The 24,722-nt window shown below is 37.7% G+C and overlaps 2 protein-coding genes across 2 annotated transcripts in view; one reads left to right on the forward strand and one right to left on the reverse strand.

Moving 5' to 3' along the window:
- Positions 1 to 5,219, reverse strand: part of LOC134755147 (uncharacterized) — a 103,787-nt gene extending 98,568 nt beyond the window's left edge. The window contains exon 1 of the mRNA XM_063691632.1: positions 4,915 to 5,219. Within this exon, the coding sequence (XP_063547702.1) occupies positions 4,915 to 4,972 (58 nt within the window). The 5' untranslated portion in view covers positions 4,973 to 5,219. The remainder of the gene's footprint in view (positions 1 to 4,914) is intronic.
- Positions 5,220 to 9,647: 4,428 nt separating this feature from the next.
- LOC134755165 (TLR4 interactor with leucine rich repeats) overlaps positions 9,648 to 24,722 on the forward strand; it is a 127,942-nt gene continuing 112,867 nt past the window's right edge. Inside the window, exon 1 of the mRNA XM_063691671.1 lies at positions 9,648 to 10,580. The gene's annotated coding sequence lies outside the window, so the exon portion shown is untranslated. The remainder of the gene's footprint in view (positions 10,581 to 24,722) is intronic.

Here is a 24,722-nt window from a genome sequence, read left to right on the forward strand (position 1 = left end):
AAAAACCTGTTAAAGGTACAGTATGAATAAGTTACTCTACGGTGCACTAAAAAAGCTAGTGCTGCACTCTGGTGGCAGAACATTGCAGTAATATCCCCTATTCCTCGTCCTTTGGAAATCTGAAATAAAAAGTTGAGTTTTGTGACCAACAATATTAATAAAAGGAACATTCATCAATGATCATTAATGTCTTTTTTATTAGGGTTCCGTACCCAAGGGGTAAAAACGGGACCCTATTACTAATACTTCGCTGTCCGTCTGTCTGTCACCAGGCTGTATCTCATGAACCGTGATAGCTAGACAGTTGAAATTTTCACAGATGATGTATTTCTGTTGCCGCTATAACAACAAATACTAAAAAGTACGGTCCCCTTGGTGCGCGCGTCCTACCCGCACTTGACCGGTTTTTAGTATTAAACTATAGTCTGGCAAACACAATCTGTCAGTAAGTAAGAACAAAGAAAACTATAGGTACAGTCGAAGGCAAAAATATCGATCCAGACAAATGGGTTAAAAAATATGTGAACACGATTTTATTGTCTGAGCGTACACATATTTTTGAGACTTTGGGAATGTATATATATTTATGCCCTTGACTGTACTCATCAATTAAAATGAGACAGTCCTGGGCCAAACTATAAGAAAGCTGTAAATGTCGATAGGTTATTGATCTGAGGTCGATACATCACTATGCCAAAAATATAACCTTTCATACTTAGCAGAAAAGTTCGAAAATATATGCAAAAATCTATATAGACTTGAATGCAAGTAATAATTACATAAACAACATATCGATTTCTATGTTTAGGGTCAGGTCCTATAAATAAATTTCTTCAAAATTGAACAAAACTCACCGATTAAAGGTTATCGGTTCGTGCGTATTTTCTTTTCTTCCTGTATTCGATTTACAGCCCTCGATCACACAAGACATTATCACAAAGGGAACTTCAAACCATTACAAATAAAAACTCAGCACGTTTTCCAACAATCTTTCAGGAATAGCAAAAATATAATTAAAATAAACCAAGATGACCGCTGAAACATCCCGAAATATTTCAACTAAAATAATACGACTATGTCAAGTTGTTACAGTTGACACCTACCTGTGAAATAACGAACATATATTTTATTTGGCTGGATTATATTATAGAACCACATAGGACCATTTGACATTTCCCTCAGTTTATCTTATGACAATACTGAAAAAAACGAAAGAACTTGCGGATTGTTGTCTCACTCACTCATAGACAAAAAGTAATAACGTGTTGTGAATACGATATCTTTTACCAAGCTTTTATTTTTGTCCGGCTTCTTTGCTTTAGTCATTATTCTGAGCATTGGACATTAGCGGATTTTTGTGATCTTAACTAACGGAATGTATACTCTGGCACACCCACTTTGTCAGTAGAAAAACCATAGATGGTAGGATCCTATAGATGTGCTATACGCGTGCGCCCGTGAGGGACAGAGCATACGCAATGCGACAAAATGATTGGTCGAGTAGATTTGTTGCCCACCATCAAAGAATATAATACTCATTAGGAGCCCACCATAAACCACACTAAATTTACGGCCAAGTGCGGATCAGACTCGCGCACGAAGGGTTCCGTACCATAATGCAAAAAACGGCAAAAAATCACATTTGTTGTATGGGAGCCCCACTTAAATATTCATTTTATTCTGTTTTTAGTATTTGTTGTTATAGCGGTAACAGAAATACATCTGTGAAAATTTCAACTGTCTAGCTATCACGGTTCATGAGATACAGGCTGGTGACAGACGGACAGACAGACAGACAGCGGAGTCTTAGTAATAGGGTCCCGTTTTTACCCTTTGGGTACGGAACCCTAAAAAATGAGGCGCGATGAGTTCTTCTTCTTCTTTTAAAATTATGGCTTCAGCCCAGTGGGACTATTTCGCCAGTATCAAGGTATTAAGAGGTTTAAAAACTACAAAAATTGTACGGTTGTACAAATACAAAATTTGAATTTCGCGCCATTTTCTACTGACAAAAGGGATGTCGGTTCCTTTTATTATTTAAATATTTTAAATAGTGAAGTCCTTCTCGATTACGTTTCCGACTCTCTTTTTGCAAGAAGTTTTATGTAATTAAATAGTGATGTGCCACAGCCTAACAATAAAATATAACTATCGATAATATTACTTTAATAGATCAAAGTTTAAAAATATAAAACTTTTAAGAGTTGTAAGCGTTATTAACTTATAAGAACACAAAATATCAACATACTCTGTATTTCTTGTAGAAATCGCATTAATTAACGCAATAACATACTATATGTATAATTTCAGTTGGAAAATCATTACCTAAACAAACACTCCTTAATTTACAAATTCTAATTTACGAAAGTATCAAGTTGAACATAAATCAAGGGATTTTGTCAGTAAATTAGGAAACTAAAGGCGATATTTGGTGAAATTTTCGAGATCCTTATCTCACCCTTGTCCGGGAAGGGTCAGGGATAACGGACAGCAGGCCTACCGCGAACACCGAAGTTTGTCAATTGCGGACATCTTTCTCTGTCCCTCTAATAACGCCTTTATTGGAGTAACAGAGAAAGATGCTCGCAAGTTGTTCTTCGGTGTTCGCGGTAGGCCCTCAGAGTTCCGCGATAGGATAAGTGACGCAACGTTAGATATACGAACGAAACTGAAGAGCGACCGCAAGCTTTAATGACATTTTTATCTTTTTAATTTAAAGTTTGATTAACAGTTTCCGTCATTAATAAAGGGCGGGAAATTAAAGAAATGTCGGCGCGGCGCGGAAGGTTGATTACTAATAGAAGAATTCGACTTCGCATATTTTTTAGCGGATTAAATGTACTCTAATAATAATGATCATCGTTTAAGCGGACTGTATAAGGTTGCCACCTTTTTTCTATACACATATAGTATTTTTGTCAAAATATTCAAAAAATATAGTATTTACTAAGAAAAAAAAAAGAAAAAGCCACCGATTTGAGGCGAATTAAAAATCCAAGTCGCATACGATGCGATATCGGTGACATTTGTATACCCCATTCTTAAGTGATGAAAATATAGTACTTTTCATATTATATTGTTTTTGTATAATATATAGTACAAATGACTAAAATATAGTACGATACTATATATTATAGTATGGGTGGCAACCCTAGGACTGTACCAGGTAAACAATAGGCCTTTATCAAAATATTTTTTCTTTTCAAATTTAAAACTCCCTTATATTGTAATGTTTAGATAGTTATTTGATCTCCGATATTTTTAACTGTAGCTATGATAGTTAAATTAACTTGTAACATTTCGGCTCAATTGTAAAACATGCTGTGTACGCTTGTTTTGGATTTCGTGCTAGTTCTTAAGCCATAATGTGAATTGTAGGTTTCTCATGATATTGTACAAAATCTGTTAATGTACCTAATAAAGTAAAAAAAAAAAAAAAGTGTGGTTATCCAATATTTTTTTGGGTTAAACGTAATTGTTACTCTGGTTGGTTATACGGGGCTTTATATCCATCCGAAATTCAAAGTTTCAAACCCTAATGGTAACATATCGTGTGTATATTTTAAAATTAAATCAGTACCGATATGGCTAAACAACAAAGTTCCGGGTCTTGTTGATCAACCAATGACCCAGTCGGCATTCGTCACTGAGTAATGTAGGTACCGATATGTAGCATTATTTATTATCATCATGCATTTAAGAGCTAGCCCTCAGCCTAGGTTAAAATCGGTGGAGAAATTTGTAAATTTACATGTATGTATCTTTACATGTAAGATACATGTATGTATCTTTTTTTAAATCTCATTTATTTTCCATTAAGTCGGCTTGCTTTACATGTATCTTTATCTTTGGCCAGAAGGCCGAATTCTGTCCTGGCCTGTCAAGATTCCTCTTGACTTTTGCTTTTGTTATTACAAAACACAATTAAAATACCCTAATTTAAAAAAAAAACTTTGTACGTTAGACATAACTCCTTTTAAGTAAGTGTATTGTCAACAATTCAATTATTACTTTTTGTACTTCTTGGAACATCTTTTGCTTCACAGTTCACGTGTTCGTAACATAATAGTTTTAGCATAGCATATAATAGTTTGTCAAAGGACTGTCTCATTTCAAACATAGATGGAGAGAATCATACTTTCTTTGTCTTACACTAGTACTAGCACCCAAAAGAAAAGGATGAGTATAGTTTTTTTTTGTTCTTATTTACTGACTATTCGATTTGACCAACTATTTATAATTACTTCAACGGAGTAGTACAATCAGTAGGTACTTAATATTGTATTGTAGGTACTTGTGTAGGTACACATACCGTAATGAGTAACAGGATGCTCAAATTCCGAGAAATTGTGTCAATCAATGTTAAGTTTAACAAGCTTTTTACACACGCAATTCTTGGCACGTGTATAGGAACTAGGTATAAAGCGTGTATATATATAATAATTACATAATTATATAATTACAGATTGATGAACATTGGACTTCTCTAAATAAACAATCTTAGTGGTATTCCAGTGCATCCTTGTTCTATTTTCTTATCGTATTATTAATGTTATTAATAGGTATTGTTAATGGTATCAAATACTATGTTTATTAAAGATATAATGTACCTATGCTATTTAAAGTACTCCTGTATGAAATTATTCAGGCACTTATTTAAATTACCCTTTCACTTTATAGCATGCATGCAAAATAATTAATCAAAAATGGCAAAAAATCTGATGAAAAGGCATCTGATTAAGCATAGGTACCTACGCTTTTTTACAGCCTTTCATATCCTAAAAACGTTATAATAAAATACCGGTAAAAAGTATAATTCTCTTTCCGTCGTGTAAAAAAACCACTAGACGAAACTTTCAAGTTACAAACACTAGTCTCGTAAATTAAAAAACTTGCATAGAAACTAAAACATACTTCCAATTCCATTGACAGCACTGGCTAGGCACAAACACAGCACCAACACACACAACATTTTACACTAAGACCATGGTCCAACCACCCGTTTCGCACATCCGACTCCGAATGATAAAAATCCCAAGCTAATTACACTATCGGAGGGGTCATAAGTAGGGTCAAATATTATCGCTGTTATCTTTAAAACGGAACTCGATGCAGAGACGTAGTAATCACGCGCTAGTAATGAATATTATAAGCCGATAGTTTGTTTGTGAGCAAAACTAATCCACAGTGTTATGGTCCAACGGAACAGTAGTGTAACTTTGTTAATATATGGAGTCATTTTGTGCAACTACCTACATTTTTATTTGAAATTGAAAACAATCTAATGATTCACGATTATCTCACTGTGAAGTTTCGAAAGGGGCAATAGCATAGATGCAGCTCATTTCATTACAAGCGTATCCACTTTTGTCATAAAGAGCTAGTAGATCGTATTTGTCAATTAACATTATAATTATGATAGGAGCAAGTTAATTTAATTTCTTTCTAAATTGTATTGAATTATAATTATATAAAACACTCAGTCAAGACAAAATATGAAACGTAGTGAGAAAGATTAAACGTAGGCATTCTACAAATTACTCATATCCAGAAAGGCCATACCTACATAGATATATACCAGCATTGCATCCAAAGATTTAGTTAGGTCTAATGGGACTTGGAAATGGGCCAGCGTTCTACCCTTACCCTCATGAATATGCGTAGCAATAATTCAGAAACAGGGTTCATAACAATTGGATCCGACCAAAAATATCTGTTACCAAGCTTAATTTGCTTGGTAACAGAAACAGATATTTTTGTTCGGATTATGCAATTTACAAACGTGCCAATGATATTTTGTGTACTATTTTTGATCGTACTAAAGTATTACAAAATTTTTATAAGAAATTCCTGCTTCTGGTGAAGTATTTTAAACACTTGAAAGAAATTGTTCCCGTTAGCAATTTATCTTAGTCTTTTTAATAAGTTAGACAATGTTTTGTCGAATAGACTACCAGTGCAGTGCGGACATGTATACGATATAATTTTTGTTGAAGCTGAAACTGAGACCATCGCTTCGCTCGGTCAATTAAGGCGACGCCATATAATCATACAAACATGTCAAACATAACATAACGAACCTGATAGCTTACGCTACTGCAACATTTATGTCATGTGCGCACTGTCAGTAGGGATCGGTCGACGGGAAGTCAGCGGAATCGTGCGGGCTCAGATTACGTTCCGAGTCCGTGGGCCGATTCTGAATCCGTTTAATATAATTTTTATACTCATTCGACCTTAACGTGTGCGCCGCCACAGCAAATTGCGAGGATCTTTGTCTTTTACTCCAATAAAGGCGTAATTAGAGTGACAGAGAAATATGCCCGCAATTTGCGAACTTCAATTTTCGCCGTTATGGCCAAGACTGCGTGAGCCGCTATCGTTGATTATTCCTCGCAAAATGCAATCAGACATAAGGCATCTACGTGGCATTATTGGTGCGCGTGAAATGCCAGATGACACGACTTACGAACACTCGCGAACGCGAAGCGAAGCGGCGCGGGGTGAATCATTCAATCCTTTGATACCTATAGAAGTGTCCTACGTGGGCGATCTTGTTACGAACGCGAACGCCTTGGGCCCGCCGCGCCGCGCTGCGCCGCTTCGCTTCGCGTTCGCGAGTGTTCGCTTACGTAAGACGCAGCGTTAAGGTCGTATCAAAATCAGATCAAAGCCTTATGAATTTGTTACAACATAATCGGCCCGTTACAACTTGGTACCTACCATAGTATTTGATTGCAACAAAATTGTGTATAAGGTCCTAAGTCAACCACTTTTATATTCGTAGTAAAAAAACATCCATATGCAAATAAAAAAAGTACCTAAAAACCATTAGGTTCACATCAAAAATAAATTAAAATTTGGACTACCCTTAATCATATATATTGAGCAACATAGCTATAAATAAGACAAAATCTCATCTGTTATCAAAACTGTTGACCTCAAGTGGTGTTACTAAGGATTCAAACGAAAACAATATTTTTACGATTAAGACACGTAATGTATGTACCTACTCCGTTATCATAAATGGTTATAAAAAATTAGATATCTTTTTATGTATTTCGCATTTTGTTTAAAACGTGGCTAAATTCTATCGGGTCACAGGTCAGAAATATAAGTGAATTCTCAACACTGATTTAAACTTTCACGATTTTTACTCATTATTATTTACAACGACGGGACTTAATCGCGTAAAATAAGTATTAAATTTACCTCCGACGTTTCGAGGACGGCGTTGTCCCCGTGGTCTCGGAGAAGACTGTCTGTCTATTTAATTTAAGACCAGTAATTTTAATACTTATTTTACGCGATTAAGTCCCGTCGTTGTAAATAATAATAAGTGAATTCTGTGAATGAATCTATCAAAACCGTTCTTAGAATGTGCTGTGCTGACGCTTTAAAAAACAAAATCGATTTTCCATCCGATCTAAATTAGATAGGCAATAGACGCGACAAACTTAGAAAAACTAGGGAGACTTCCAAGATCTAACATTAGACAACTTTCCAATTTGCATTCTCATACATCCTTATTTTAACGCTATAAGGTATAATTTCTAAAGTTACATCGGTATAGGTAAGATTGTAGTACGATACTTAATTGGCTCGGTTGTCCGACGGGACGCCACGGGAGCATTGTCAATAATGCGATTGTGAGTCACAAGAGCCGTTCAGTCAAACAGTTCAGCTTTAATAGGTACCTATTGTTTACAGACGATGAAATTGATTAAACACCGTACGTGGGTATTATTCGGACCTTTGTGATGTAGGATATGAGATAGGGAAAGGACGGCATTGGATCTGGATGAATTGTATTCGATGCCAAAACTTACGCGACTAGTGAAGATTTGGGTATATTTTAGTAATGAACATCGAAGAAAAAAAAAGGAATTGCGTTAAGCTTTCCCATATTTTCGATTAAAAAACAAAAAAATAACAATATATCTATTAAAATTGTTTGTAGTCAAAAACTTTTTATGTATGAGTTAACTATAGTTAAGGTTATGCGAATTTCCTGTGGATATCTTAACATTAAATTTACATTGCACAGGACCTTTATAGGCATGATCAAAACTTTTTTGCTTTTTAGGTATAAGTTGTATCACAAAAGCCTTACTAAAATGTATCCAAATAGTTAACTTTCATAATGTCCACAGAAACTACGTCAGTTTTACATAACGTCTTTGAGCCCTTGATTTTAAATGTAATAAGGGCTTAAATTTAAAAACAAACACATTTATTTCAGTCTTCATTGATAACAACATATCTTCATGCCTTGACCTTCATTCACGGCCAACTATCTGTTTATACAATCTTGAAGATGATTGACAAAAACTACCCTATGTCCTTGTCCGGGCGTCAAACTATTTGCATACCAAATTTCATCAAAATCGGTTCAGCGGTTTAAGCATGAAGAGGTAACAGAACAGACATACCTAGTTACTTTCGCACATAAAATATTAGTAGGGATTCGTTATGAATTAAGTTTTAATAACCAGTATTGTACTTTAATTATCCTACACAAATTAATCTGTTTCATTGTCAATAAATTAAAATTTAGTTAAAAAAAGTTCAGTCACAATAGTTTTTATCGATATTAAAAAAATACAATAAAGCACTACACTAGGTCATGTGACAAAAAATATACGCCTATGACTTCGAACTTAGCAAATATCGTTAAAGTAGATTTTGGTAAGTAAGCTTTTGGTGTGTTTTTTAAAGTACTTTAATAATTATACTCAATTATCCATACTAATAATATAAATGCGAAAGTCTGCCGATTAACTTGAAATTTGGTAGTTTGAGCCCAAAAGACATAGGATAGTTTTTATGTCGGAAGTCATCCCTAAAGAGGATGAAAAGGGGGGTGGAAATGAGAAAATTAATGAATTGCCTGGTAATTGGTGTAAGAAATTAAGCACATTATGCTCAAAATTATTGCCATTACATTTTATCAAGGCGCTGTGCTTACTCGAACTGCTGGTACTAATTCCACGTAGACGAAGTCGCGGGCAAAAGCTAGTGCTAGTGGTAAATAAAGAACTGCTTATTTTAGTCTATGTCTATATGTATGTGAGTGGGTTTGTTTGTATTCTGTGTCCAATCAAGCATTGAAACTACTGCGTCGATTTTGATATCACGAGTTGCAGCCGTTTCCTCTTTATGATCTCGGTGAACAAGAATACATTTTAATCAATGAGAGCTATCGCGTTTAATTTCGCCGCTAGGGGCGCTAGTGTAGACGGAGGTCTTCCAAATTGTCAAATGCATAGAATTTTTGGGGGTTGCAAGCTTGTTTATCGCGAATTTTAACTCCTTAACTCCTTATTCATAATTGTAATTAATCTTTTTCCATATTGGATCGTCGTAAACATTAGACATAGTTCAATAAATGTTAGTTGTTTAAAAAAAAGTGCCAACTAAAATATATGCAAAATTAAACAGGTTTTAAAAACGGCAAATTAAGAAGTTAAAATACCTTTGTGTTATATTAGAAGGTAATGCTTTGTTAAAAATAAGTACAGTACAACTTTGAGATATGTTTTTCTGGACCTCCCTCTACAGTGGCGCCAACTGGTGAGCACAAAAAAGGTAGCCCTCATTAAAAAAACCAGCCTGGTATAGCGGGTATAGCGTGTCCGCCCTTATGATGAAGACGACTCTACGCGTTCTTAGCAAATAGCGGAACACGTTAAATTTATCAAACACATCATTTCTTCCTGGCACCATGAAGCACCCTAGAACATCTTATTACCGACCAGATATCATTACGAATGTGAGCCAGCAAACGTGGCCCGCAAACACGAGCTGTACAGTGTACAATGCTCCTTCACCATCCAGAAACAGTAGACACCCGCATGCCCTTTTGTTTCGGCTCCCAGCGTAGGATAACTGGGGATCCAAGGGGTGAAGGAGCTCTACATATAATGGGCTAAAGTCCCTAGCTCTTTCCTGCACTCGGCGGCAAAAAGTCGAAACGTGTGGGCCTGCAGACGTACCCGTTTCACCATACAAGGCACTCCTTGGCGACTCGCTCAACGCACCAGCTCACATAATATTAGCCGATAGCTTTTTATGTCCAATGCATTATTCGATACTCATTTAAAATTCTAACATAAGCTTATAAAGAAAGCTCGCCATTCCGAAGCGGTCCCCTGCTGATGACGGTCGACATTGTAAAATAAATAACCGGCGTCTAAAGTAAAGATATCAGGCTATCCGTTTTATTAAGCAGATATATTACGCAAATAATTGAGTTTGGGAGCCGGTCCGCGCCTACGCTTCAAAAATCGCGGGGGCGATCGGAGGCTTCGGCGCGTGCTCAAACGCGCAAGCGCACCGTGCTATACACACGCGTCATTAAAAAAATAAAAACCCAAAAAAACTTACCGTGTGACCTTTCTCTAAAGTGACAGTTAAAAAGTGCGCGTGATTTGACGGTTCAAATTTGGAATTCAAATGAACTAGTGGTGGAGTTGGCGATAGTTATCGATGTTTTAGTTTATGAATGGAGTGTAGGAAGTGACGTCATGATTAGTGTTGTGATTGTGTGGATGACAATGAGCGATCATTAGAGCGGAAAGGTGAGTGGAATGACTAACTCATTAAAGCTAAGAAAATGTTTGAAAACAGTCATTAGTTTGCTTCTATACGCTAATTGCGCTTAATCACAGATAATTAGACTAATTAAGAATGTTTGTTAGTGGGCTTTTCAAGCAATGAAACTTTTGTAGATATTTCATAGGCGTAAGACTGTCATTAGACGGCTCATCCTAATTAGGCACCTTATTATTTATTAAGCATCAAATAACATGTTTTTAAACAACACTACCTCATTCATTTCTAAATTAACGGAACACCGTAACTGGCACATTTTCAAATATATCTAAACATTCAAATACTAGTGAATGGTTTCCTTGACAAACTTTCTTCTTCGTCAACTTAGGGATTCACACTAGGTATATAAATATGTATAGTATCTATGTATGTATGTTTATTTGTATTAAGTATATGTGTAAGTTAATCAATATAGTTTATATTTATTTAGTCTTGGTTACAAATTCATTTACTTTAAGTCACTTAATCTTTCTGGTTTAATCCATTGGTTGACTGGTAGAGAATGCCTTAAGGCATTAAGTCCGCCTTTTGTACCTTCATGTATTGTGCAATAAAGCTTAAATAAATAAATAAATGGAATGGATAGTGTTCATTCAGAGGTTCACTTTGCTCGGGTCTTGTAAATATCGAGGAAATCTGGATGGTTTTATTGTTAGGTAGGTACTTGTTGTTTTTGGTGAAATGCGGTAAAAAGAATCCCACTAAAACATTTCATGTAAAATATTGCCAAGACGAAACCGTAAGGCTCACACTGTCAAAAAGTTATCAGATCTTGTAGAGCCAAGCTCCTAACTCTACAAGCCCTCAATTCACACTCTACACCTTAGTCAAAATATGTGGCTTGGCCGTTTCGCTGCGTCACATTGGCGTAAGGTGAAAAAATTATTCATTTTTTTTAAGTATACAATAATTCTTGTAGCATAGCAACCAACTCCGAGCAGCATATAAAAAAGAACTGTCTTAAGGGTCCCCGGCAAGCTCGGTTCTCCATACAAACGTAGTTCAGCTCTCATTTTAAAACGAGTAGCTAGTTTGCTCTGAAACTTTGTACTTTCTTTCAATAGGATAAGGTATATCTATGTCTGTAATTAGTTTATGTAGAATAGTAAAAAAAACAGTATACCTATACCTATAGTTAAAAAAATACAGCGAATTTAAGTTTATAATATCATACAAAACTTGTTTTTGCTCTATTTCATTTGTTTTATAAACTGGAGCTATGTAAACTAATTACAGACCTAGATATACCTCATGTCATTGTATGTGCAAAGTTTCATTACAATCCAACTCGTAGTTTTAAAATGAGAACGGAATTCCGTTTGTACGGGAAGGTGAAATTCGGCCGAGCTTGCCGGGGACTCTTAAGGACCATTATTCGATGCGAGTTATAGAATCAAATGTTAAGTAGGCAATTCCATGGTCATTAAATGCAACTTATTTATGACTATGTTAAAAGAGTACTAAGCTAGTACATAGTACCTACTGCAGATAATTTAGGCATTCAGGACAAGGAAATCTATCGACATCTTCATTGGAATGTGTTTTTGTATATTTACTGCAAATAAACCGACTTACTTAACATCTGTAAGCTTTACACACATAAGCTGGGCGGTTTTCTTTAGGATAATGTGACATGGGGTTACTGTAAAATTGGGGTGACTTTGAATTGAATAAATGACTTAGTGAATTTAGTTTTTACAGTTTGACAGTGAATAACAAATATCAAGTACATGGTAATTTGTGAGTTTAAATATGTTGACTCCCTTTATTTATAAAAACACGAAAATTTAACAGACAGATACATACGAATTTAACGGCATTTAAATTTTGACAAACATTTAGTGCCAGTGACACCATCTGCATTTGACAGACTGTTCAACGTCACTGGGCGCGCCGCGGCGGTTTACTATGAAACTTCCCATACAATAAAATTTTGCGAACGCTTTAACGGTTACAGACAGTTTGGTGCAACCGGTCCTTAGAGTTAGACCAAGAAAATTCTGCACCGATTTTGATAGCATACGCAGTGCAAGTGTTATTTAAAATACGTTTAAAATAACACTTACACTGCGTGTGCTATCAAAATCGTTGCAGACTTTTCTTGGTCTAACTCTATGTCAAATGCCAAAGACGATCTATTAGTTAAGAACCAAACAAAAATTCTTCGGGTGTTGCCGGTGTTGGGCGGGTAATTTATTTAAGAAAGTCAGCAACATTGCGACATATCAGTTCACAACACAGCTTAGATTAGAACTCGGCTGTGGGCGGGCCAGTATAATTTTACTCTGACCTCCGACAGCGTATAGTTTTTACTTGTGTGCGTAATTCCATTCATAATTTTGTTCCATTCGCCTCTTCTTAAAGTTCGACACATTGTTTTAGTCACCTCGTAGTTTTTACCTAGGACGGAACGCAGGCGATATAACTAACTATGTGAATTTTTAGATGGGAATTTTTTGATTTTCACCAGCCCAAGCCGAAAAGTTCACCTGATATTATCTATAGCTCTCCTATATAGCCGGACTCGTAAGCTCAAAGTACAGTCCCAAATGGAATAAAGCATTAAACTTGGTATGCATGAAGCTTATGTAGGTAAGAAAAAGGTGTCTCCCATTGTGCAGTTTATTTTTATTAGAAAAACAATTGAAGTTAAAACAAAACTAGCAATGATTCAATGAACAATATATTCTTCATTAAATTTCCTATAATAATTGCCTTTAAAGTATGTTGCTAGGAATGATACTTTTCAAATTACGAGTATGCGATGTGCAAATTTTGATTTTGACCGTGAGGAAAATTTGGGCTGGGCGAACCACGAACAGAAAATCGAAATTACGTTATCATCGTTTCGTTGTGCAAATATCCGAGTGACAGAGAGGCAGATAAATAGGTACAATTCGTATTTTTAATGTTCGACATTGCAACTCTGGGCATATTAGAATAGAATAGGTAGTTACGTTTTAGTTTTAGTCATCAAACATTGTTATATACCTACAACCGTGTAGGCCCAGCTAGGCCACGCGTGGGCTCATTTAACTCCGAGCAGCCTACGTCTAAGAAATAAAGGTTTGTTATGGACTGTTTGAAATAACTACTAAAATATCTTTTGTAGATTCATTCAACATGTTAAATTATATACTTAATATATGTCATTGAATATATTTATGTATAGACTAATCAACAAAAATAAACAGCGTTAAAAAGTGTTAGGTACCTTAGGAAAGTCAGTAGGTACCTACCTAATGTAAAAAATACCAAGACCAATCTGGAGTACCAAGTGGCCGAAGACCGTCTGGACGCCCTAGGTACTTACCGCTGGAGAGACGAAGTGCAGAAAGACCTCAGCGAACTCGGCGCCGTCGACTGGACAGAAACGGCTTTGGACAGAGTAGCATGGCGGTCTTTGGTGTCGGAGGCCAAGATCCACTTCGGGTCGTTGCGCCACAGCAGTAAGTAAGTAAGTAATATAAAAAAAATGATTACTTATGTATTTGATAATTTTGACCCATCTTTCGAGGTGCATGCGGCAGACATGTCCAGCTTATTCCCACTTAACCTACATCTACAACCTAAGTTCTAGATTTCAAATTTATAGATATTTTTTACCTATAGATAATTTTACCATATCCATCTAATTTATCCATCCACGGCCTAAACATTTTATGAAAATATTTTTCCCACTTTAACCAGTTCCAAGCCATTCGAACAGCGGCGTGGGTGAAAATAATAGAGCCAGCGCGTTGACATTTCGTAATTGTGGCCTGGCCTTTATACTTCTACACACCCAAAAATATACTCTAGCACGGGCTTAATAAGATCTAAATTGCGTAGTGTAAACCTATGTATCTGAGACCACGTGTGGTTATTTGAGTTTAGGATAAATTAAGCCTCCAATGAGTTTGTTTGTAGCGGACAGTTTGAGTGTTTTCGCACTGGAGCGGCAATGAATCTGAAGAGTGTCATTTTGATAGCTTGTGGGTGGTAAAAATGCAGATGATCGTTTTGGACCACAGATTTAATATATACGCTAGATGACGCAAATACCACGATTTCTATTGAAACCAAGCGTGCCGGTTTTTTCATACAAAATTTACGCATAATATAATTTTAAAATTACTTATCTGTGATAGGAAATATGTTCTTGCCTTTGGGTGCTCGTGCTCGCAATTTTTGGGCTGTTGCAGTTAATTATCATGCAACGAAGCATTTTTTAAGTTTTTACGGACGTCCGGCTGCAACAACCGGCGGCGTGGACTGTAAAGAGCGACGGTCAACCTCGACGCTTGGTCGGGGTTCGGGCACGCGAAGTATGTAGATGCATTTGCGTCTTCTATGGTATTATTTCTGTGTTTTGGACGATAGATATATTAAATTGATATCTGTAAAATGATCTAATTTAGATAAATATCTAATTACATTACTTGACTAATTACTTTAGATTTAAAAAATCTTTTATAACCGACAGTTTATAGAGGTCGGTGGGCCATTTTATGTAAAGTTGGACACTTGATTATTCTCAAATTTGGAATTTTTTCTGCTCAAAATCATTATTATTCATAAGATACCTTCAGATTATTTTCCACCAAAGCTAAGCTACACATACCTATACTTACTGATTAGCATAATAATTAAGCGCCAGCTGCAAGTGGTAATTACTGCTAAAATGCAGCCTACTCGTTTCGTAGGCTTCGCAAAATAGATAAATCATAAAAACACTAACTCTTTACAAGGCAGAGGGAAATACATATTTTGAACCTTATCCTAAAGTGCTACGGTTCAATTTTGTGTGATTTTTGACACCCCTATGCTTTAATGTGCCCCGAAATGAGCTTCAAAAACCGTAGCGAGCGGTCAGCTAGTCTTTTGTCTGTGCACAATGGCCCCGTGGCTCGTACGCATTCGCCCCGTTCGGGGTGATTGGAGGCGCCCGTGATAACGCGCTGTTTATGAGGTAATTTGGTTACATCGATGCGTTTCGTGAGGCAGGTGCGGGTTTGGAGTGGTAAAATATAAATAATTGTTTGTAGAACCGGTAAAATTGACCGGGTACCTACCTAGTCGCGAAAAATCTCATTTATATTTTAATAGTTTTAATAATTCTCACCAAAACTCGATGGAAGATTCCGACAACACTTCGTATTCTATGATCGGTGGGTACTTAATCGTTGGTCACGTGATGAACTATAGAAACCATCGGACGCCGCGGCCTACCAGAGGGCCTACCGCGAACACCGATGTTCGCAAATTGTGGGCATCTTTCTCTGTTACTCTAAATTAATTTCCGAGAGGCCGTGAGTTCAAGTCTCACCCAAGGCAGTAATTTTTCCACTTTTAAATTTATTCTGTTACTCTAATTAAGCCTTAATTGGAGTAAAAGAGAAAGATGCCTTTCTACGGTAGGTAGGCAGATAAAGAAATTTCGATTTTCGTTTTTAGCGGTAGAGCCTCAGAGGCCCTATTCAGTTACTACCAAAGATAGATATAACTCCGTAATAGATGGATACAGTCTAAGGAAAAAACGTGCCTCGAAAATCAAGAAAATTTGACTCTCGATCAGAGGGCGCTACTAGCTTTGGCCTACTGTCGTATAGATGGCGTTGACGGTTTCGTTTGTTATTTAACAATTTTTACGCATATCAGTGAAAGAACATGGGTCAAAATCATAAAAATAATTAATGCAAAAAAAAACATTTATCCATATTTAAATACATTTTATCGTATTTTTATAAATCTTCATTTTTAATTTTAAAGTGTGTCGACAGATGGCAGTGAATTTACTGGGGTTACAAAATTTACTATGACAGTACCGCTCTAGTATAAGTTACTCTATGGTTAGGGTTACTACGCAACCGTGTAATAAAAGCATTAAATATGCATCAGAACCCGGCCCTGTCCGTAATATTGCGCGCACACTTAAAAGCTTTCGCGTATATTGTGTTGTTAATTATTAGCAAAGATAGTCATGCTCTTGGGAGCGAGGCGAGAAGCGAGTTCGTATGAAAATTGAGGACTGCGTTCTAAAACGATTTAACTAGTTTATTTTTACGTTCCATAGTTAATAGCAATGAAACATTTTGTCAAACGTATATAAATTAAGTCAAGCCGAAGCTCAGTAACTTAGTTCGTGACTTTTCCTTCAACAGATGTAGGATGAAGCTAGGAAGTTAATCTCTCCATATACATTTTTTGATTACGTTTTGTGTCCACATATTATTGAAAAAATCATAAATCGAAATAAAAAATAGGGTTGAATTTTTCTGAGAAATAAAACAGTGCGAGTCGTAATTATTGCCCACCAAGGGTTACGTACTTTTTAGTATTTGTTGTTATAGGGGCAACAGAAATACATCAACTGTAAAATTTCAATCATGAGATACAGCCTGGTGACAGACTGACGGACGGACGGACAGACGGACAGAGGAGTCTTAGTAATAGGGTCCCGTTTTTACCCTTTGGGTATGGACCCTACACGTATTTTGTTTACAGCTGCATAACGTGCCAGAAAAATAGACCTACTTATACAAAATAGTACCCACTTATACAAAAAACACACAAACACACAAACAAAAATCCATCAGTTGTTTAAAAATTGAAAAGCGCATAAAATACTCAAACTCACAAATATTCGGCGGGCATGTAAATCCACTATCAAACAAACTATTCGAGTGGATGAGTAACATTTATTCCCAATACCGAGGAAACTACGAGTACAGGCTGAACTTCCTAAACTTTATGATCGTCATAAGTTACTTGTGCGAGTTATATCACAGCTAAAATAGTTAGCAGTCAGTTGTATCTTCTCGATACCCCTTTGGGGGGGGGGGGGGGTGAGGGGTCTCTTCAACATCCCTGTTGCGGAGACTGTATCCATTTCGCGCCCCATCTTTGTGGGGCGGTCTTCCGTCGTCGATTTGAGGACGACTGTGCGATCCGTTGTGAGCCAGCTTTATCGCTACCGGCCGTTATCCAACCCCGCAACCCCTAGCCTGGTGATACCGTTTGAGCGGGGCCAGGTTTCGGGGCCGCAGTGCAGGCGACCGGCAGCTTAGGCTGGCGTGTGCTTCGTGCCTGTGTAGGCGTTATCCGAGTGAGTGTTGTGTTGTTGTGTCTACGACGTCTTCTTCTTCTTCTTCTTCGTTGTTGTCGTCGTCGTTGTGTAGGAGGGCTCGGGGGAGATGCCGAGCCCCGTGTAGGTCCGGTGGTCGTGTGTAGTGTGGAAGTTAGCAGTAACCTTACTCTATACACTATTCCATTATTGTGTTTGCAGTTTTGCACTTAGTGCGCAAATAATTGCGAAGCGGTAGGGCGTAGGGTGTGGGTGTGACATGAAAATGTGCAAACATTTTTAAAACCCTTTTCTTGTGACATGTCCAAAAAACCGACCAAGTGCGAGTCGAACTCGCGCACCGAGGGTTCCGTACTTTTTAGTATTTGTTGTTATAGCGGCAACAGAAATACATCATCTGTGAAAATTTCAACTGTCTAGCTATCACGGTTCATGAGATACAGCCTGGTGACAGACGGACAGACGGACAGCGGAGTCTTAGTTGTAGGGTCCCGTTTTTACCCTTTGGGTACGGAACCCTAAAAAGCACCAAAAATACAGTTCAAAATGAAATAAATAAATATAGCATGATACTTACTAATATCACCCGTTGAAGGTCTATTGTGATGGAGGGGTAACTACGGAACCTTACGCTGAGCTTAGCCCGGCATGTTCTTGGCCGGTTTAATTTCACTGGTAAAGTCGCCATCAAATATATCGAAGCGGCCGAGGTGCTCACAAATATCTGAACATGCCTCTATTGTCAGGGCGTTAGAGTGCGTGTTCAGATATTTTTGAGCACCTCTGCCGCTCCGATATATTTGATGGCGACTGTACTACCTACCTTACTTCCGTAATTCGTTTCTCCCGGTTACTCCAATTTTTATCCCTTCTGGAACTCCTAGCAGTAGTGTGCCGCGACATACAGGTCAATTCGAACGTACTCGGACATCAGGATGATGTCATTTAGTTATCAAGCCTCTCGCTCGCGCAAATATACAAGCGCCAGTACGAGCGAAATGCACGACGATTAAGATGTCATTCTGATATCAGTATATGTTCGAATTGGCCTGAGTATCTCGAGCGCGAGACAGACTAACATACTTTATTTAATTAACACATTTAGCACGAGATATTTAGGAGTGAAGAAATACGAGATAAATATGCTTTGATGAAAAACGAATCAGCGCCCATAGCCAACGTGCCAATCGTTAGCGCTCCGTAGCGTATCGTAGTCATCTCTCTGTCACTCTTCCCCACTAGTGCGACAGTGACAGTTGCGTTTCGTTCGCTACTTGGCTAAGCGCCCACAGGTTGTCTTACTGCCGGGCTAGCACATGATAGGCGCGAGAGTATCTCGCCGCGACATAGACTACCCGTCCCTCTTTTATTCATACAGTTAGTAAAAGACGGGTAGTCTTATCTCGCGGCGAGATACTGTCGCGCCAATCATGTGCTTGGCCTTCTGCTAGCTGTTTTATCTATAAATTGCGGACCAAACTTCAGCGGCCGACGTTCTAGTGACTCAGACGATGCATGACTACTTGTACACACAACCACAACACAACTTGGCTAAATTGTCTTACTGCCGGGCTAGCACATGATAGGCGCGAGAGTATCTCGCCGCGACATAGACTACCCGTCCCTCTTTTATTCATACAGTTAGTAAAAGACGGGTAGTCTATCTCGCGGCGAGATACTGTCGCGCCAATCATGTGCTTGGCCCACTGCTAGCTGTTTTATCTATAAATTGCGGACCAAACTTCAGCGGCCGACGTTCTAGTGACTCGGACGATGCATGACTACTTGTACACACAACCCACAACACAACTTGGCTAAATTGTCTTACTGCCGGGCTAGCACATGATAGGCGCGAGAGTATCTCGCCGCGACATAGACTACCCGTCCCTCTTTTATTCATACAGTTAGTAAAAGACGGGTAGTCTATCTCGCGGCGAGATACTGTAGCGCCAATCATGTGCTTGGCCTACTGCTAGCTGTTTTATCTATAAATTGCGGACCAAACTTCAGCGGCCGACGTTCTAGTGACTCGGACGATGCATGACTACTTGTACACACAACCCACAACACAACTTGGCTAAATTGTCTTACTGTCGGGCTAGCACATGATAGGCGCGAGAGTATCTCGCCGCGACATAGACTACCCGTCCCTCTTTTATTCATACAGTTAGTAAAAGACGGGTAGTCTATCTCGCGGCGAGATACTGTCGCGCCAATCATGTGCTTGGCCTTCTGCTAGCTGTTTTATCTATAAATTGCGGACCAAACTTCAGCGGTCGACGTTCTAGTGACTCGGACGATGCATGACTACTTATACACACAACCCACAACACAACTTGGCTAAATTGTCTTACTGCCGGGCTAGCACATGATAGGCGCGAGAGTATCTCGCCGCGACATAGACTACCCGTCCCTCTTTTATTCATACAGTTAGTAAAAGACGGGTAGTCTATCTCGCGGCGAGATACTGTCGCGCCAATCATGTGCTTGGCCTACTGCTAGCTGTTTTATCTATAAATTGCGGACCAAACTTCAGCGGCCGACGTTCTAGTGACTCGGACGATGCATGACTACTTGTACACACAACCCACAAAACACAACTTGGCTAAATTGGTGATAACAGTAAAAGGTAACCTTTTGGATTTTCTCCGTGAGCTCGACGTCGGCGAAAGCTGGCGTGATATTAATATTGTCTTCGGTTACCGCGATAGTTACTCATGAAATAAAACTATGAAAACGGATTATATCGCGTATATTGAATTTATATACGCGTATTTTGTATTTTTATTGTATTTTTTATCGCGTATATATATATATCTTTACTTGAAAAATAATTATAGTGTATAACTAGCCTTATGAACCGATTTTGCATGTACAACCAGCCTTAAAGTTTGTAGTCTATGATTGTTCATTATTTTAGTATGTGGGTATTTTTGCACTTTGTAATTTTTCCTCAGTCACCCGTTGACCACGAACGCTGTAAAGAGTTCGAAACGTCGGGATGTATTATAAATTCAATATACGCGATATAATCCGTTTTCATAGTTTTATTTCATGACGTGATATTCTTTAGGCTAGGATTACACGTAAGTTTTACTTACGTAAGTAGGGACACAGCTATACTACAGAATGAGATATGAATATCGTTATCTCATTCTAGCAAATAGCTTTGTCCCTACTTACGTAAGTAAAACTTACAAGTGTAATCCTAGCCTTATTCAAACAAACACAAGTATAAGTTTACAGTGACCTTACATAGTCAGTATCATAAACATGTATACATTTTTCGAACTACGAGTATCTAGGAACTTAAATTAAACATACATATTACAAAGTTACATAGGTAGAGTTTAAAAAAATCCTGACATTACTTTGTAAGGACGGCCACTTGTCTGCGAATAGTGCAAATATCTTTGCGTTTTGGACTGTAGCTGATACCACTCTTGACCGAGCCAAGTGGCGTGCTCCAAGGCTCCAAGTAAGGTGTTTTTTTTGCAATTTTTATCGGAAATTTTCTACTTAGCAGGATGATTCGCTGATGAAAGAATTCAGCCGGCCTAGCCAAGGTGACAATCGCTATCGCTTCGACAACGAAACGCTTTGTGTCTCTATCACTCTTCCTTATTAGTGCGACTTTGACAGTTGCCATTCGATCGCTACGGAGCGTTAGCGATTGGCGTGTTGGCTACGCGGCCATTCGTCTTATTGCTATAGTGTTACTGTGTCTTGTCTTCGACATTTAACAATCTCTGATGTACCTCGGGGTGTTTACGTAGCCCAATTATGAAGCTATTTTGAGCCATTAGTTAACGATTGTATTAGTTCAACTAATCACCTAGTCCGGTGAAAGCATAGTGTCCTCGACCTAACGAGCCCTATTGTTGCCACAAGGCTTAGAGCATTAAAAGCCACAACCACAAGCCATGTAGCCGAGAGCAATGCAAACTGTACTGTCTTAACTTGAGTATCTACTTAGGTACCGTCAACCGGGGTGAATAGGGATGGCTGGGGTGAATAGGGACAAAACTTAAAATACGACTATTTCTTACTACTTAAAAATAATTGTAGATTTTTTTATACACAATTTGTGTGCGTAATTATTAACATAATGTCAGGTAAATCATGTTTTAGGTTTTGAATTTATTCACCCGAGCCATCCCTATTCACCCCGGTTGACGGTATCCACATTGATAAACAAATGTACCATTTTCAACCAAAAGGGTACTTATTGTCGCTTGTCAGTAAGCCGCTATTTCCATAGCTTCAATTAGAAATCAACCTTATCGACCATCGACAATGTGGTACCTTTTGGTTGAAAACGTCACAAATATGTAGTACTATAGTCGGAGGAAGGTAAGAAGGAAATTTTGACTGTTATGAATTGACCTTTATATACTTACATGCCACTAAGGCTATCGTTTAAACGGTAGGTTTAGCTTCGTAAAACTTTCTAATACATCTCGCTCGCACGAGTACGAGCGATATGCATAAATAGTTATTTGTGCAACAAGAGAGGAAAGTTGGTTTTTCTTGCGAGTGTTTATTTTGAGTCCCGAGAAAGCGAAAGATTCTAAGGTAGAATCTTGAGCGTAGCGAGGGACTCAAAAACACGAGATGTAAAATAACTTTGCTATCGTGTTGCACACATAATTTTTCACCTCAGTAGTGAGAACATATTAAAGGTTAAAATGTATTTCGAATTACACAGAATAAACAGAAAAAAAAAGTATTATAATATGTACGATACGATAAGATACGATACGATACGATACGATACGATACGATACCGTACCGTACCGTACCGTACCATAAAAAAATGTTATAAAAGTATGAAGTTCATGGCCTTCACTAAATTAAAAAGCTACATTGTTTTACTCCCTGGAGTGAGGAAAGTCGCACTTTCCTCACTCCAGGGAGTGACGAAAGTAGGCTTGTTCGAGCTGCTGAGGTGAAAAATAAATTTACTCACACGCTAGCGAATATATCAGTGTCAAACTGGTGGTAGCCGTAAAGGACAGGGGAGGGAAAGGGATAGCAAATCATGAAATTCATGTGACGTAAGTTGTGGATGCCCCCTTTCCGAGGAATCCAATTAGGATTATGTATAATTGTTTATTCTGAGCCCCAACCAGCATAGAGAACCCAACCAAGATAAACACAAGTCAAGCAATTTAAAACCTTATCTTAAAGACAATAAGAATTTAAAAGTTGCACTTGTTATCGTGGTTGTAAGGTACCCTAACATTTTATTTTCTTAATTCTGCGCTCATTTTCTTTTGGCAGTCGTATTTAATTCATAAGTTGGGAAATCACTTTATGAGATTAGTGTAATAATTTTTCTAGTTTATGCAGCTAAACATTAGATGTTGACTTTATTGTCTTGAGGATTTCTGCTTGTGGCTACTTAAAGATGTGTTCAGAAGTATATGAATAGATAGAACAGTGATAGTAACTGGGTCATAATTATTTTCGTTGTCTTGTTTCTGACCACTCTGTCACGCTTCTATTTTTGTCTTTTATTAAATAAATAAAAAAGTTGAGTGCTATTGCATGTCTTTCTAGCTGTAGATTATAATTCTCTCGAGAAAAATTTAAAACTAAATTTCACCCCATACCAAAACCTCCACACCGTCACATTTTTTGGGGCCAAAAAACAAGACAATGAAAATAATTTTGACCCAACTACCTTAGTCTAGTAGGTTATTTAAATACTGAAAATCCCCATACAAAATATTAGAACTAACACGGGCCTTAATCGCGTACAAACTTACACTGTTACTATGAGTGAATATCCCCATACAACGTCGCGATAATGTTGTAAATGACATTAAAAAATTACATATTTTTACATTTGAGTTATTTGCGTATAGAAACTGCCACCCTAGCACCCTAATAGTTCTATTTAAATCATAACGTAAAAAATTAGACTTGACTGATCGCAATAATAGTCTCAAAAGTAGATTTAAATCACAAAATGAAGCATTTAATTAAAAAAAAAGGTTTCAAAATGTTAAAACTAGATGGCGTCATTAAATAAGAATATATTATGCCTAGAGTTAAGGGGCCCACTGACGATATCGGCCTGTCAGTTAGAACAAACATTTGACAGTTCCGAACGACTGACAGGTCGATATCGTCCGGCGGACTGATAGTCAGTGGGCCCTTTTAGACCAAGAAAAGTCTGCAGAGATTTTGATAGCACACGCCGCAGTGCCAGTGTTATTTATACGTAATAATTTCATAGAAATTTGACGTTTAAAATAACACCTGCACTGCATGTGCTGTCAAAATCTCTGCAGACTTTTCTTGGTTTAACTCTAAAACGCTTTAATTGTGATTTTATACTTGCACTTTTGCAGCTGGGTGTACCTGGGCGTTTTCTAAAATCAATATTGAAAAACCTGATTCTTTCAAATCTGGACATTCTTGGGCTCATTCTACTGAGAATCCACAGCATTCTCCATTCTGCCATTAAAAAAAGATGTCCCAAAATGTCCATTCCATTACGTCACGTTTTAGTGTGTTTTTTTTTTATTTGTATGTGCGTGACGTAGTGGAATGTACAATTGTCATACTTTTTGTCATCAGAATTGAATATGCTAGTGATTCTGAGTTGAAGGAACCCAAAACCACCAGGATCTGAGAGAATCAGGTTTTGAATATTTATTTTCGAAAACGCCTACCTGGATCCGGATCCGACGGATCTTTCATAATTTGTATCCGTTGTAAACTCTACTACTGCTACTGTAAAAAAGTAAAAAAAGTCAAAAACATCTCATGTTTATGCCCTTAATTGCTCAATGTAACCCACCGTTCCATTGAGTGAAATCATGATGGATGTGCCAACGCACGCCTACGTCTGACCCATAAACGCGCAACGCCAAAAACGACACAAGTGCGTTTGCATGTTTAACACTTACGATCTCTTGTTTAAGGGACGCTTCGCTTCATAGGTGCATTTATTTTGTATGAGGCTGTATCGCGCTTTAATTTACTGTAATTTAGACCTTAATTTTAAAGAGTTAGGGATGACTTTCGTTCT

The sequence above is a fragment of the Cydia strobilella genome, chromosome 2 (genome assembly GCF_947568885.1).
Source record: "Cydia strobilella chromosome 2, ilCydStro3.1, whole genome shotgun sequence".
Taxonomy (NCBI): Eukaryota; Metazoa; Arthropoda; class Insecta; order Lepidoptera; family Tortricidae; genus Cydia; species Cydia strobilella.